This window comes from Notolepis coatsorum (genome assembly GCF_963971535.1).
Source record: "Notolepis coatsorum genome assembly, chromosome: 13".
In the NCBI taxonomy this organism is placed as follows: domain Eukaryota; kingdom Metazoa; phylum Chordata; class Actinopteri; order Aulopiformes; family Paralepididae; genus Notolepis; species Notolepis coatsorum.
Window position 1 is genome coordinate 78,836,849 of NC_140177.1, and position 14,159 is coordinate 78,851,007.

A 14,159-nucleotide genomic window follows, 5' to 3' on the forward strand; every position below is an offset into this window, starting at 1 on the left:
TCATATGACTTATTCTGCTTACAGCTTCGAAATTCCACTTGTTTCGTTTAACGTAAAGCCTTTTAAATATAATCAAAACGTTCCCGTGTTTCGGCGGTCTGTGCGCAAAATAATAACGAGTTGAGCTTTATGACTTATGATGAATTGAAAATGGGGGACCCTGATGTAAACAAGACGAAAGTTGGTCTGCATCCCCAATTAACAATTGTATGTACTGAGCTGTACTGTACTGTACCCATTCTGCAATCTGTTAATAAACTTTTCAATCAATCAATCAATCAAGCTACGCGGAGCGCAGTCAGTCAGTAGCCGTATATTCCGATAACGCTATATAAACCATGCTGCATTCATTCTGAGAGAAAGATCTATTATTCCAAATGCTATTTATAGGGTTTTGACCATAATTACACTACTGTTGCTATTTTACAATGAACTATAATGAACTACGGTTCGTACAGAACATGCCAGTGTTATTATGCACAGAAGCTCATTTCCTTGTTGTAATAATATATTCTACCACTGGGCGTCAGGTAAGTGTGGTCTGACCTGTGCGTAGATGTAAGCACGGAGTCAAGTTCAAATCGAAATTGATGAATCCCACTCTTTGCTTAGAAATGATCGTACGCACAGGGTAAGCACAGATCTGTGCGTAGAACACGTTGATGAATGAGGGCCCTGGTCTCTGACTGTCCAAGGCCCTGTAATCAAGACATTCCTAAATCTCAGGGCCTGAATCTTAAGAACCAATCAGATTTCCTGGGGGCACGTCCAGAAGACAAACACCCCGATTGAGAAGTACCTGCAGTGAACAAAACTGCCTGCCAATCAGGGGCCGGGAAATGGTTTCTATTATTTGATGAAAAATCCAGCTTGGAGGTGCCTGTGCCTCCAGGACTTGGTAGAAAACCTTTGTTGCTTGAAAAGTGATCCAGAGCTTTCTCTACTTCAGCTAGGCATGTAAAGCTCACGCTTGCTCAATTCTCCAAAATGTCCTACCCCAGTGAGACTATAGATGCCGCTCCAATACTAATGATTGGACCAGACCACCATGTACTGTATGTATTGTATATATATGTGTGTGTGTGTGTGTGTATGTACAATATGTATGTACAGTATGTATGTACGTGTGTATGACATCTGTAGGTGGCTATGACCACTAGAACGAAGACTGGATCTGGGGCTCCTGATTAAATTGTATCCATGAATGTCAAGTAAGAAGAAAACAAATCTTTACAATGACATTTAACAAAGCCTCTTGAATTTCCCCTGAGGGTAAGACGGGTATTGGGCAGATTCAGAGACACTGAGACAGTACTGTAGAACAAGGTACAGATACAGCACTCAAAACTCAAACCTCTCATGCGCCTCTACCACCTCCACCACTACAAAAGGCCTTCGACACTGTCAATCACACCATTCTGATTGACAAGCTAAAAGCAATTGGTTTTGATAGTTTATCAGTGAGCTGGATACAATCCTACCTGGAGGGGAGGGAACAGATGGTGGAAGTAAACAGTACCCTATCCCCCCCCCCTCACAGTGAGCTGTGGTGTTCCACAAGGAAGCATACTAGGACCGCTACTATTCCTAATTTATGCAAATGACATGTCGTCAGCTTGTGACTGCAACTTGTTCCTGTTTGCGGACGACTCAGCCCTGCTGGTCTCTGACAAGAACAAGTTACAGGTTGAAAAAGCCCTCAGCTCGGAACTAGGCAAAATCTGCATATGGCTCGCCGACAACAAACTATCATTACACATGGGCAAAACAGAGTCCATTCTCTTCGGTTCAAATAACAAACTCAGCAAGACCGATGGCTTCTCGGTTACAGTGGGTGACAATATTATCACAAGGAAAGATGAAATTACCTACCTGGGTTCCATCCTAGAGGCTAATCTTTCCTGTGACAAAATGGCATCCAATGTAATAAAAAAAGTCAACCAACGAACGCGATTCTTGTACCGGATCTCCTCTCTGGTAAACAAGAATACCCTGAAGACTCTAGCAGGAGCACTCATTCAAGGGTACTACGACTATGCTTGCACCTCATGGTACCAAAGCACCTCAAAGGCACTAAAAAACAAATTACAAACATCTCAAAACAAGCTAGTCAGACTACTACTTGACCTGACTCCTAGAACCCACCTCACCCCTGCCCACTTTGACAACCTAGGATGGCTTAGAGTAGACGACAGAGTACAGCAACTTGCAATGGGCCTGGTCTACAAGATACACTACGCGACCAAGGTACCCATGTACATGTCAAAATACTTCCCAAAGGTCAGTGAATACCACGATCACAACACCAGAGGGAGCTCCACAAATCATGTAAAACCCAGATTCGGCTCAAACAAGGGACTAAACACGTTTCGCAATTATGCCACATCAATGTGGAACGCCCTACCTAAAGCTGTAAAGGAATGTGAATCACTACCCACCTTCAAAAACACTCTCAAAAAACACCTACGTGAGACTGCAATTCGAAACTGGCCCCTACAAATGTCCTAACCTAGTTGTACAGTAAATGACCAAGTAAGGCTTTGTCAATATTCCAATGTACAGTGTAAAATGTGTGTGTGTCCCCTTCCCAACCCCCCCCCCCCCCCCCCCACCTCCAATGTACAGCCCTCACCCAACCCACCCAACCCCACCCCACCCAACCAACCTCCTCCAATGTACAGTTTCTATGCCAAATGTATATACACTCCTTTTCTGGACACTTTTGTATCACAAACAGTACTGTATTTGCAAATCTGATATGTCATAAATGTATAGATGTAGCAGTACTGTCTATCTGTATGTCATGTATGTCATATATGTTATGATGAATTGAAAATGGGGGACCCTGATGTAAACAAGACGAAAGTCTTTCTCTGGTCTGCATCCCCTTAACAATTGTATGTATTGAGCTGTACTGTACTGTACCCATTCTGCAATCTGTTAATAAACTTTTCAATCAATCAATCAAAGCACTCCAAACTGATTGTGTGACTCCTATTGTTCTGGACCGGGCCAGATTTCACACCTCCACTTCCTCCCACAGGCTGGGCAGATTTTCATCTTAAATTTTTATTCGTCCTAAATGTCCCAGCCCCATCGGATTTCTTAGCTTTTTTCACTGTTTACTTATCATGCATTGCAACACTAATATATGGTCAGTACCCCAAGTCAGACTGCCCATATAAAATTTATTTTGGGGGTCTGAGGGCAGTAGCCCCCGACCCCCTCCCTGGGGAAGCACTTAAGTTAACTACCCTCCCTTTGTTCCCCCAGCCAACAGCCCTGGAAAATTAACACCTGAGTAGACTTAAGTGGCACACAAGCAGCAACAAGCCGCAGACAAGCAGCAGACAAGCAGCAGAATTGGTTTGATTTTTGAGCGCTGCGTCTGTACTGTAGAACAAGGTGGAATGACTAAAATGCCACCTGCTTTCATACTGTGTTCACAAGCTTGTATTTATAGGACCTTAGAACAGAGTGCTGCGTCGCGGTTTTGAGAAAGCCTATCTGTGTCACCGCCACCATCTATCCCATCACAAAGCTACTCAACTGATTTCTATAGGGATTCTTTTGGGACTTTGTAGCTTCTTGTTGGTTACAGTTTGAGCTTTTGATTTGTAACAGATGTTGACAAGGTGTACTGTGAGGCAGAAGATTGCATCTTTAGCTCAGCTGAATGGAGAGAAAAGGAGCGCATGTTAAAGGAGTGTTCAGCTCATATAAATAGACTACTGAGCGATGCCCTGCTACAGCGTTTTGCTTTGCTCACAAGCTTTTCTCACCGTTTTTTCCTACACTCTTCTCACTTCTACCCATCCGTACCTCTCCTGTCATCTCTTCTGTTCCATCCTTTTCTCTCCTTCCCCTGCCCTTCCATCCTCCCTCTTTCACCATCTCTCTTTTTGTCTGTCTCTCTCTGCTCCGTCTGTCTGTCTCCTTCTCTCTCTCTCTTCCTCTATATATTTCTGCTCCTCTGTCTATCCATCTCTCTCTCTCCCCTCTCTGCTGCTCTGTCTGTCTCTCTCTCTCCCTCTCTGCTGCTCTGTCTGTCTGCCTCTCTCTCCCTCTCCCTCTCCCCCCCCTCTGCTCTGTCTATCCGTCTCTCTCTCTCTCTCTCTCCCCTCTCTGCTGCTGTCTATGTGTGTGTTGCTGCTCTAGTGTCTGTGGCTCCTCCTCCTCCTATGGTTCAGCTGACCCCTCAGATTCCTCTGACGGGCTTTGTGGCCAGAATGCAGGAGAGCAGTAAGTACTAGGAACACACACACACACACACACACACGCACACACACGCACATACACAGCTATAGTTACACAGGCATTGGCGTACACACTAAACACAAACTTGACTTGTACATACACACACACACACACACACACACTAAAGGTCAACCACACTAATCAATCTCACTATCAGCACAGTGAAATCTCACACGGCCAGTTCAAACACAAACTCATTTGCTCTTGAGACACATGCCGCCTCGCGCCGCCACACCTCTCACACCTTCACACTGCCACCCTGCACTCTGCCACCCTGCACTCTGCCCGCACACCACATCACTGACACGTACACAGACAGTACCACTGTTTTAAAGAGTGCACAGACACACCCCTCTGATGTCTGTCTGTGACTGTTGCCATGGTGACGGAGCACGGTGAACATTCTATTCTCCCTCCGCTGAGGAAAAGAGACGTGGTGGTGCGACTCGATACCGATGTCCTGATTTCTATTTTTTTTTTTTTTTTTTTTTTTTTAGGAAAAAAATTTGCCCATATAGCTGTATTCTACTCCTTATTCAAAGGGAACGATGTCCGAGAGAGTCTGCATTATCTGTATTTTACCTGTCTGGGTTAATTGTAAATGTGTGCTATTTCTTTTTATCAATCGAAAATGACATATTTGAGGGTGTGATATTAGGGTGTGTGTGAGCCTAAAGCTTCAATCTGTTGGAGTGTACAAGCATAGTAGATCCAAAGAAGTCAGTTAAATTCACTCCTCTGAAAGAAGTACCATCCTTCATTTAATTTAAGAAGGGTGGCTGGATTAGCTAGTAGACACTACAGGCAGCATGCCTGATGCAATTATACACTACAATTAGTGATGCACCGATGTGAAAATTGTGGCCGATACCGATAACCGATATTAATATTGCTGTTCTGGCCGATACCGATATTTACCGATGTCGATATCTCTGTATAGAAAACACTTTTTTATGATAATCAAATAAAGAGCTATTTTCCAAAACGCATAATTTCTTTACTTTTGTAACTTATTTTCAGAAATGACTGATATTTTGAAACTATTTAAGGCCAAAACATGTAAAAAGAAAAGAAAAAAAGATTAAAATTTTTTTTTTTCTTTTTATATCGGCCCTATCTTGATATCGGTCCGATACCGATGTGTAAAAAAACGGCCATATCGGCCGATATTATATCGGCGGCCGATATATCGTGCATCACTAACTACAATGAATGCACCTGTAACACAAGCGCAAACATGAACAGTAGAAACGACTAAAAACAACTTTAAACAACTGGATGATGCGGTCGGAGAATGCATGATGCAACAACAACAGTCTGTGGGCCAAATCAAACGGTGACATCGGACACATTGACAACACCCCTCACTGACCCACCTCCCTCGTGCTGATGCACATTATGCATGATGATGCCACGTCTGCACCCAGGGTGCGTCTCTGTCCGGTGGGCCTTCAGCCTCACTGCACCCAGGGTGCGTCTCTGTCCGCTGGTCCTTCAGCCTACCTCACTGCACCCAGGGTGCGTCTCTGTCCGGTGGTCCTTCAGCCTACCTCACTGCACCCAGGGTGCGTCTCTGTCCGGTGGTCCTTCAGCCTACCTCACTGCACCCAGGGTGCGTCTCTGTCCGGTGGTCCTTCAGCCTACCTCACTGCACCCAGGGTGCGTCTCTGTCCGCTGGTCCTTCAGCCTACCTCACTGCACCCAGGGTGCGTCTCTGTCCGCTGGTCCTTCAGCCTACCTCACTGCACCCAGGGTGCGTCTCTGTCCGGTGGTCCTTCAGCCTACCTCACTGCACCCAGGGTGCCTCTCTGTCCGGTGGTCCTTCAGCCTACCTCACTGCACCCAGGGTGCGTCTCTGTCCGCTGGTCCTTCAGCCTACCTCACTGCACCCAGGGTGCGTCTCTGTCCGGTGGTCCTTCAGCCTACCTCACCGTCTGCACCCAGGGTGCGTCTCTGTCCGCTGGTCCTTCAGCCTACCTCACTGCACCCAGGGTGCGTCTCTGTCCGGTGGTCCTTCAGCCTACCTCACCGTCTGCACCCAGGGTGCGTCTCTGTCCGCTGGTCCTTCAGCCTACCTCACTGCACCCAGGGTGCGTCTCTGCCCGGTGGTCCTTCAGCCTACCTCACTGCCTGCGTCTCCAAAACATCCAATCTAGGTTTTTTTTTTTTTTTATATATCTTTCTTCCCCTCCTTTTTCCCGATTTTTTTTCTCCCATCCCACCCTTCCTGGTTGTTGCATACTTTCCCCTACTGTTGGTCCGGGAGACCGGAGACTGTCGCATGCTTTCCTCCGACGCATGTGCAGCCTGGGGCAGGTTCTCACCGGGGAGAGTGTAGCGTGTGGGAGGCCACACTATCTCTCCTCAGTTCCAGCCCTCGCTGAGCAGGCGCCCCGACCGAACTGTAGGGGTCGCTGTCCACAACGCCCAGGACCCACCCTTCAGCTTTCCCACCCCCTGATACGGCCAATTGTATCAGTGTGAGAGAGGCCAGCCAAGCTGATAGCAACGCCGGGAGCTGGATTTGAACAGACGAATCCTAGTGTCTCCCGGTGTTGGTGACGAACGTAATCTCCGTGCGCCACCTGCCCCCCCGGGGTTTTGTTTTTTTAATCGAGCCTACAAGGTGGTCCCGTGTAGCATATGTGACACGTACCACAGCTGGGTGTTAAAAGAACACGCCAACATTTTGGGAAATTAGCTTACCGTCTTCTCCAGAGAGAGACGAGAAGATAGATGCCTGTTTCTTACACTAGCTCTTACACACTCTTCTAGCCTAGCTTAGCACAATGAATGGAAGCGGACATGGCCGGTTAGCCTTCGGGAGAGGTGTTAGTTGGACAATGCCTAGGCTAACCGGCCCACTGTCTGCTTCCATTCATTGTGCTAAGCTAGGCTAACGTGCAGACAGATAGCTTTCTACTGAACGCACAGAGAGAAGACTGGTATCCATCTTCTTGTCTCTCTCTGGAGAAGACAGTAAGCTAATTTCCCAAAATGTTGGCGTGTTCCTGGGTTTGATTTCCTGCTGGAGTCACCCCCAAACTGCTTGCGATAAAAGCGTTCCTGGGAAGGCATATATTGTTATGGATACTAAGTAGGGCTGTCAAAATTAATGCTTTAACTTTGGAGATTAATTTAAATTATTTAAAGCATTAAAATAAATTAATCTAGATTAATCTATGGAGTGAAAAATCTTCAATCTTAGCGCCGCGGATATAAGAAAGAGGTCTAGCTGAGTCAATGTTGATGGTTTTGTTGAACATTTGTATTTCACAGGAGAGAAACTGTATTCAAAGAAAGCTATTAAAATAGTCTTTGAATCTAAATGTACTTTCTTTGTGTTGATTTTACATTAATTCCATGATTTTACTCAAGTAAATATCTGTTACAAGCTTCGGTCTTAAGTAGAAAAATGCTATTTTTAATCTAGATTCATCTAGATTAATTACAGAAAAAAAAATTTTTTATCTATTGACCGCACTAATACTAAGTCAACTTGGACTAAGTGAGACATGAAACTCACTTTTTTCACCCACGGACCACAGTGACTGGCTGGTGAGATTCATAAATACACCAGGCACTTTCATTTCTCTAAGTTTTTTATTTTAGAATAGAAAAAGTCCCTGTTTGTTTACCTGTCAAAGTGTCTGGTGTCACAATTACCAGCCACCGGAAAAATATACCAGCGTGTGGCTGGTGTTCATTTCCCACCCAGACTACTGCATAATAACTAACTACTAATATCACATCTCGTTGTGTGCTGGCAAGAGGCGCAAACGGCCATATCCTTGAATACCCCAGGCTCCTACTCTAGCCATGAGGTAATACATGCTGGGTGGCTGTGTGGTAGATACAGCGGAATGACGGCTCTCTTGGATGAGTCATAAAGGCTGTGCAGCGCCTGCTCTCCGCTGCTCTCTGGTGGACACTTGTGTCGTTACACAGTTAAACTAAGGCAAGCTGTTAAGAATTGGGTGGTGTGGCTTGAATAGGAAAGTGTGAGGTCTTAATGAGAGTGAGACATGTTTTTGATATATCCTGATGAAAGGAACATTGCACCAAGACATCTCTTGTAACCTTGTTTACCATCTTCACCTCCACTTCTGTCTCTCTCCCCTGCATTCTCTTTCTCAATCACTCTTCTGTTTCTCTCCATCTCTCTCTGTCCCTCTCTCTTACTCTCTCCTTCACCCACTCTCCTCTCTCCTCCAGTAACAGACAGCCCTGCGCCACCTCCTCCTCCTCCCCCAGAGGATGTGGCCATGTTTGAGGAGCCCTCGCCTCCTCCCCCTCCCCCGCCTGTGGACTATGAGGAAGAGGAGGCAGCGGTGGTCCACTACAGTGACCCGTACGCCGACGGGGACCCTCACTGGGCCCCCAAGACCTACGTAGAGAAGGGTGAGTACAGGGAGAAACACCTGGGTATTCACCTTTAGGTTTCTAGGCAACACGGACGCCCTATTTGTGACCTACAGCCCTATTCAAAACAACTATATTTTTGACCTAGCATTAGGTCTAATTAAGTGTCTCTTCCCTTCCCCCAGTCGTGGCCATCTATGACTACAGCAAGGATAAGGAGGATGAGCTGTCTTTCATGGAAGGTGCCATCATCTACATCATCAAGAAGAATGACGATGGCTGGTACGAAGGTGTCGCAGGTGGCGTCACAGGCCTCTTCCCCGGAAACTACGTTGAGTCGATCATGCACTACGCTGACTAAATAACCCATCTGCGGTTTTGGACTGAGCTAAAACCGTAACATGTACAAGATATGGCCCAATAATAGCAGTTTACACAACAACCATTTTGAATCAAGTGCCACGTTGAAGTTATTTGGATTTACAACCGGTTGTTTTGGGGCTTGTACTGCCACGGTTTAGCTCAAGTCCAAAATTGTCACACGAAGAGGGTCGGCCCCTGAAATGGGGCCAGGGGCTTTGGAAAGCCAAGAGGGTCTGTTGGTTTACACTGTTTACTAAAGGGTAAAGTTGAAGGCTTTTCTCTACAATATGTTGGAGGAGTCAAGACTGTGTCAAAACATGGTAGAAAAGGAAATGTGCTTCTCAGTTTGCTGGCCTGCTATTCTCCAAGATTCAATGTATTACTATCACATACTGAGACGGTAATGGTCATATTTTGGACTTTTGCTTTACAAGGGCTTGTTGTGTTTACAGGGATGAAACCCATTCATATACTAAAAAGATTTCTTCATAGGAGATTACCGTAGGAAAAATTAATGTCTGGTTTATCCTAGTCTTTGCAGCCAACCCAAAATCTATAAATCCAGTGAGTGAGGTCCTGCAGTGATTTATAGACATCAGTGAATATGATATTTGATACCATGCATGTGGCATTTGGCACTACTTTAATGACAATGTAGGCTAGCAGACCCAGTAGCCACCGTTGAAGAGACCAAGCCCCTCCTTCTCATCAACAAAGTTCAAAACATCAATCGTATAGTTTATCAAAAAAGAAGAAACAATTAAAAGGACAGACAGACATCAACAAGTGCATTAGGACATGACCGAATGTTTGGTGTTGTCATTGTCCAAATCACAGATGTTTTCGGGGACGTGGGGCGGGAGGGACAACAACCACCTTGTCTTATCTACTATGCTATGTGTCGGTGCGAATGGAAACCAGGGGGCGGGCGGGGAATCCAGGGATGTTTTAAAAAGGGTTATACTGATTATATAGAATGCATTACAACAAAAAAAGATATGAACCGTTTTAAGTTGCTTATTCTCTGGTGAAGTTCCTTTTGTTCTATAACTTGTATATACTGTACCGTGAGAAGCTGCCAGTACATTTGTCAGTAGTGTATTTCACCTGTGAGTTTCCATCAGCGTCGTTGGATTGGTCAATGGGAAGCAAGGTGGTGCCAAGATTGGATCTTTTAATTCCATTTTTATTTGATTGTTTGTTTTTATTGGAATACTCTTTTTATTTATCTCTTATAGTGCCATTTACCTGGCCATACATGAAAATAATTTTTTATGATAAAAGACAACTATATCATTTTAACAACTTTATCATCACTATTATATTTTGTTATGCTGTCCAGCTACTGTAGCAAAGGTCCCTGGGACATGTTTTGCTCCAAACAGCAAATGTGAAGAAGAGGAAGAAGTGATTATTGTATGTTTTCATGTCGTCATGGTTTTCCATTGTGTTGGAATAGCTGCACTGAAGTCTTGTCCATGACTTTGATAACTGTTTTCCATTGCGGCTTCGATTGCAACACCAGAGTTGCGTTCAAGCCATTCCGAGAGTTCTTATTAACATTGTTAGAGTAGTTACCATTCATTCTTTCAGTGGTTTCTGGTATGGTGCTTATCTTTGGTGCTCAATAAGCATAATCACCTACTATAACAACCTCAATACAAGTGCAAGGCTGTCGAGAATGATCTACTTATGGAGGGGAATCGAATACATTCTTCTTTTTTTGCCTCCTGATTTCGTAACAAAGGGTTGAACGTTCAACAGTTCTGAATGTAAACCTAACTCAATCATCTTTTTCTTGTAGTGAATGTAACTTAGTCAACTTGGCAGTGCATTATATGCACTCAAATGTACTACACTTATATTCATATTACTTACACCTTTATTTGTCTATTTAAACAAACAGATGAGGAGTTTGTGCCGCATATGAATGATATTAGTACAGCGTTGTCATATTGCTAATTTTAGCATCATCAAGCCTACCTACACTCCTGACTGGAACGGCAGTCATGAGAGCTTCTGAATATTGCTAAGATGTATTTTGTGTGGAATATCCTTTTAGAGGAGATGGCACATAAGACTGTTCACTATCAACCTGACCTCATCCACTCTTAAAGAAAAGATGTGTTGAAATATAATACAGTTGGTGTTGTCCCTAATTAAATGCATATTGGCTTGAAATTGTATTATATATAAACGTGTTGTTTTTCAACACACCCGTAACACACCTGTATTTTTATAGATGGGGGACAAGATTAGTCTTGTGTTATTTCCAGCACATATTTTTGAAGAGTATGCAGCCTGTCACTGGTTGGAAATTAAATATGAGCAGTATTTATTCAACCTCAATGTATGAAAGTATCAGTACCAGACATAATTGAATAGATTTGTTCATATTAGTATTTCTTTTTCTTTTAATGGTTTTCCACTGCATCCTATTGTTGATTGTATTTTTTTCATCATTGGAGGTCATTTTTGAGAGCAAACAACTTTTTCTACCTACTGCATTTCTAGCTTTGCATCTGAATTGTTTTTAGATCTACTTGTCCGAGACTGCTGATGAAGGATTGCTAGCAGTTCATTATATGTAATGGATTTTATTTATACTTTTTTTCCTAGAGGAATCATGAAACCAACCACTCAACGTGCAGAACTTTGTAATGTTTACCACTTTAACCTTTTAGCATTTCAGGGCATCACAGCTCAAGGCGCCTTTACTTTGATGTGTGTTTTTCTTATGATGAAACGTGGAAAGAAAAAAAGAAAAAAGTGATCAGTAACTTAAATGTTCATGGGAACAGAATCCAATATTTGTCTTCTCTCCTCTCGGTTTGTACATATGACGTGTTCATTGAAATTTATGTACAGTCCTTTTGTAATAAACAGCTCATCGAAACAAGAAAGCACGCTCTTTGTCTTTATTTTGGGAGCTAGGAAAAGCAGGTTTAAGTTGTTAATTTTCAATTGTGATTGGAGGATCAAGAAAAGAGGGCGGGTTCGAGATAGGTCAATTGAGTGAGGTGAGCAAACTTACAAGGCATTTGTCTGCGGTATAATGTAATGTTGTACTTGTTAAATAACATATTACCTCTTGAATAGATAACTCAGAAATATAGATCTCTATTTTCTAATCTATTATGACAAAAGTCAGAGACAACACATTGCAATTAGATAACTACTACAATACCCTTACATACTGGTGGCTGGTAGCCTCCAGGGGGCACTGTTTGACCAAACATGTTTCCATACAAACAGGGCCTGAATAGGCTAGACATGTAGTTATGGACCCTTTTCACTGACGTCATAGCAGAGTAAACACCTGCAACTAATATTAATAATGGGTCTGCTTTATGTATTATTACAGTTACTTGTTGTATGGCCAATGCTAGTGCACTGGTACAGCTAAATCAAGCGGACCCTTTATTTATTTTTGGGGGGGTTACCTGTTTTGTCTGTGAAAAGTCTTATTGTAGAACTCTCTTTTTACATGTTGGCTGCACTACTGCTGCACTGTTGCTCCATAACCAAAAGGAATAGTTTGGAATACCCATGCAGGAAAAATGGAAGATACTGTATGTGCAGGGTGTAAAAACATCTACTTGGTGTCACTGTGCATATGGTGAACCCTATCAAATATGCAACATGTGGCAAGCAGGAATGTGGACACTGCCACTGTGCCAGGAATGACACTGACTGTTGAGAGTTTAGAAATGGGGTATTTTTTACTTTGTGACAGTAGGAAACAAGAAATCAATGGCAGACTTTTGAAACTGTCCGGGATGTCGCTTATCGGAGGATCTCTCTCTCACAAGGTTCCATGGCCAGGAGGAGGCGGGGGGATAAAGTCTGGCGGTGGCTCTGATAGGTTGTTATCATGGATGATGCTGGAAGCAGGAAGAGGCTGCTGACGGGTCTGAGAAGTATGACCATTTGCTCTCACTGTGAAGATATCGTAAAGATAATCAGATACAGAAGCATGGATTTCAGCCACATAACCACATAACTGCTTTCAACTCCATTTTTTAAACACCTTTCCAAATACCCAAGACGTCACGTTTGTGAAAGAAGATCACAAAGAGGGGGAGGCTCTCAAGGTCGTTCTTAGGGGATGCATTATCCAACATACTTCGTTTCATAAAAGGGTTTTTAAGCACACGAATTATAAGTATTGGAAAGTTAAATTAAATATGCTGAAACAGCTGAAGCAACAAATGGCCTGAGAAAACTGACTCAATTAAAATATCAATATAACAATATATTATAATATTATATTATCCCACAAGGTTGAATTTAATTTATTCAGGGCAATACACACTTATTTTGAGTCAGGAGATGAGGCAGGAAAGCTCCTTGCCAGATACATAAAACAGACCCCTGACTGGTGAAGTATTTACTGCAATTGTAGATATCAATAAGACTTTCCCCTTTTTTTTTTACTGAGGAGGAAATCCATCTTTTTGGAACCACTAGGGAACCAAGGCTAATTATTAGGGGTGTAACGATTACATTTACGATTATTCAGGCAACGATTCAATGCATCATGAAATCTCTTGATTTGACCACGATTCGATTAGATACTTTTTCGATTAATTTTCTATCACTTAATTCCCCAAAAAAAATTGAATACACAAATGTGGCTGGGGGAACTGATTCACTCAGCATGATTTTTTTTTAAATTTTTTATTATTATAATCGCTTCTAACATCATTTCAAATCGATGCATCGATTCTAACACATTAGAATCGATGCATTTCGATTAATCGATGCATCGTTACACCCCTACTAATTATGTATGGTGTGATGATGCATACAGTATGTCACATATTATGTGGTTATGTGACCAATATTATGTGATATCTTGGTTAATGAATAATACAAAATGTTAATCAGAGAAGATCACAAAAAATATATTAAACACTTTTAACGTGCCTCCCTGGAATATCAACCCTTGGCCGCACAAATCAGAGCCCTTGGCTATGTAGACTAATGCATTTGATATGTGGTAGCCTTGGGCATGTTCATACACTTGTCATTGGTGGTCTGAGGATTGCAGGCCTGTCAAGGAGAAGGGCCAAACAGCTTGTCAAATGTTATTCTAATTCTGCTGTAATTGTTACAACCTCAGCCAGAGCCTCTCTCTCACATGGCTGCAGGCCTCCACACCCTTATTTGGGCAG

The 14,159-nt window shown here is 43.2% G+C and overlaps 2 protein-coding genes across 3 annotated transcripts in view; one reads left to right on the forward strand and one right to left on the reverse strand.

Moving 5' to 3' along the window:
• LOC311239074 (abl interactor 1-like) overlaps positions 1-9,809 on the forward strand; it is a 147,059-nt gene extending 137,250 nt beyond the window's left edge. The window contains exons 8-10 of one of the 2 annotated variants that reach the window (XM_084327303.1): positions 4,159-4,242; positions 8,473-8,658; positions 8,805-9,809. In XM_084327303.1, coding sequence (XP_084183429.1) covers positions 4,159-4,242; positions 8,473-8,658; positions 8,805-8,980 — 446 coding nt within the window. In that variant the 3' untranslated portion in view covers positions 8,981-9,809. The remainder of the gene's footprint in view (positions 1-4,158; positions 4,243-8,472; positions 8,659-8,804) is intronic. The other variant, XM_084327302.1, reaches the window with a different exon arrangement.
• A 3,098-nt stretch (positions 9,810-12,907) lies between these two features.
• The window catches only part of LOC311239416 (amyloid beta A4 precursor protein-binding family B member 1-interacting protein-like), a gene marked incomplete at its 5' end in the record, with an annotated part of 84,345 nt that continues 83,093 nt past the window's right edge, over positions 12,908-14,159 (reverse strand). Inside the window, one exon of the mRNA XM_084327720.1 lies at positions 12,908-12,921. The remainder of the gene's footprint in view (positions 12,922-14,159) is intronic.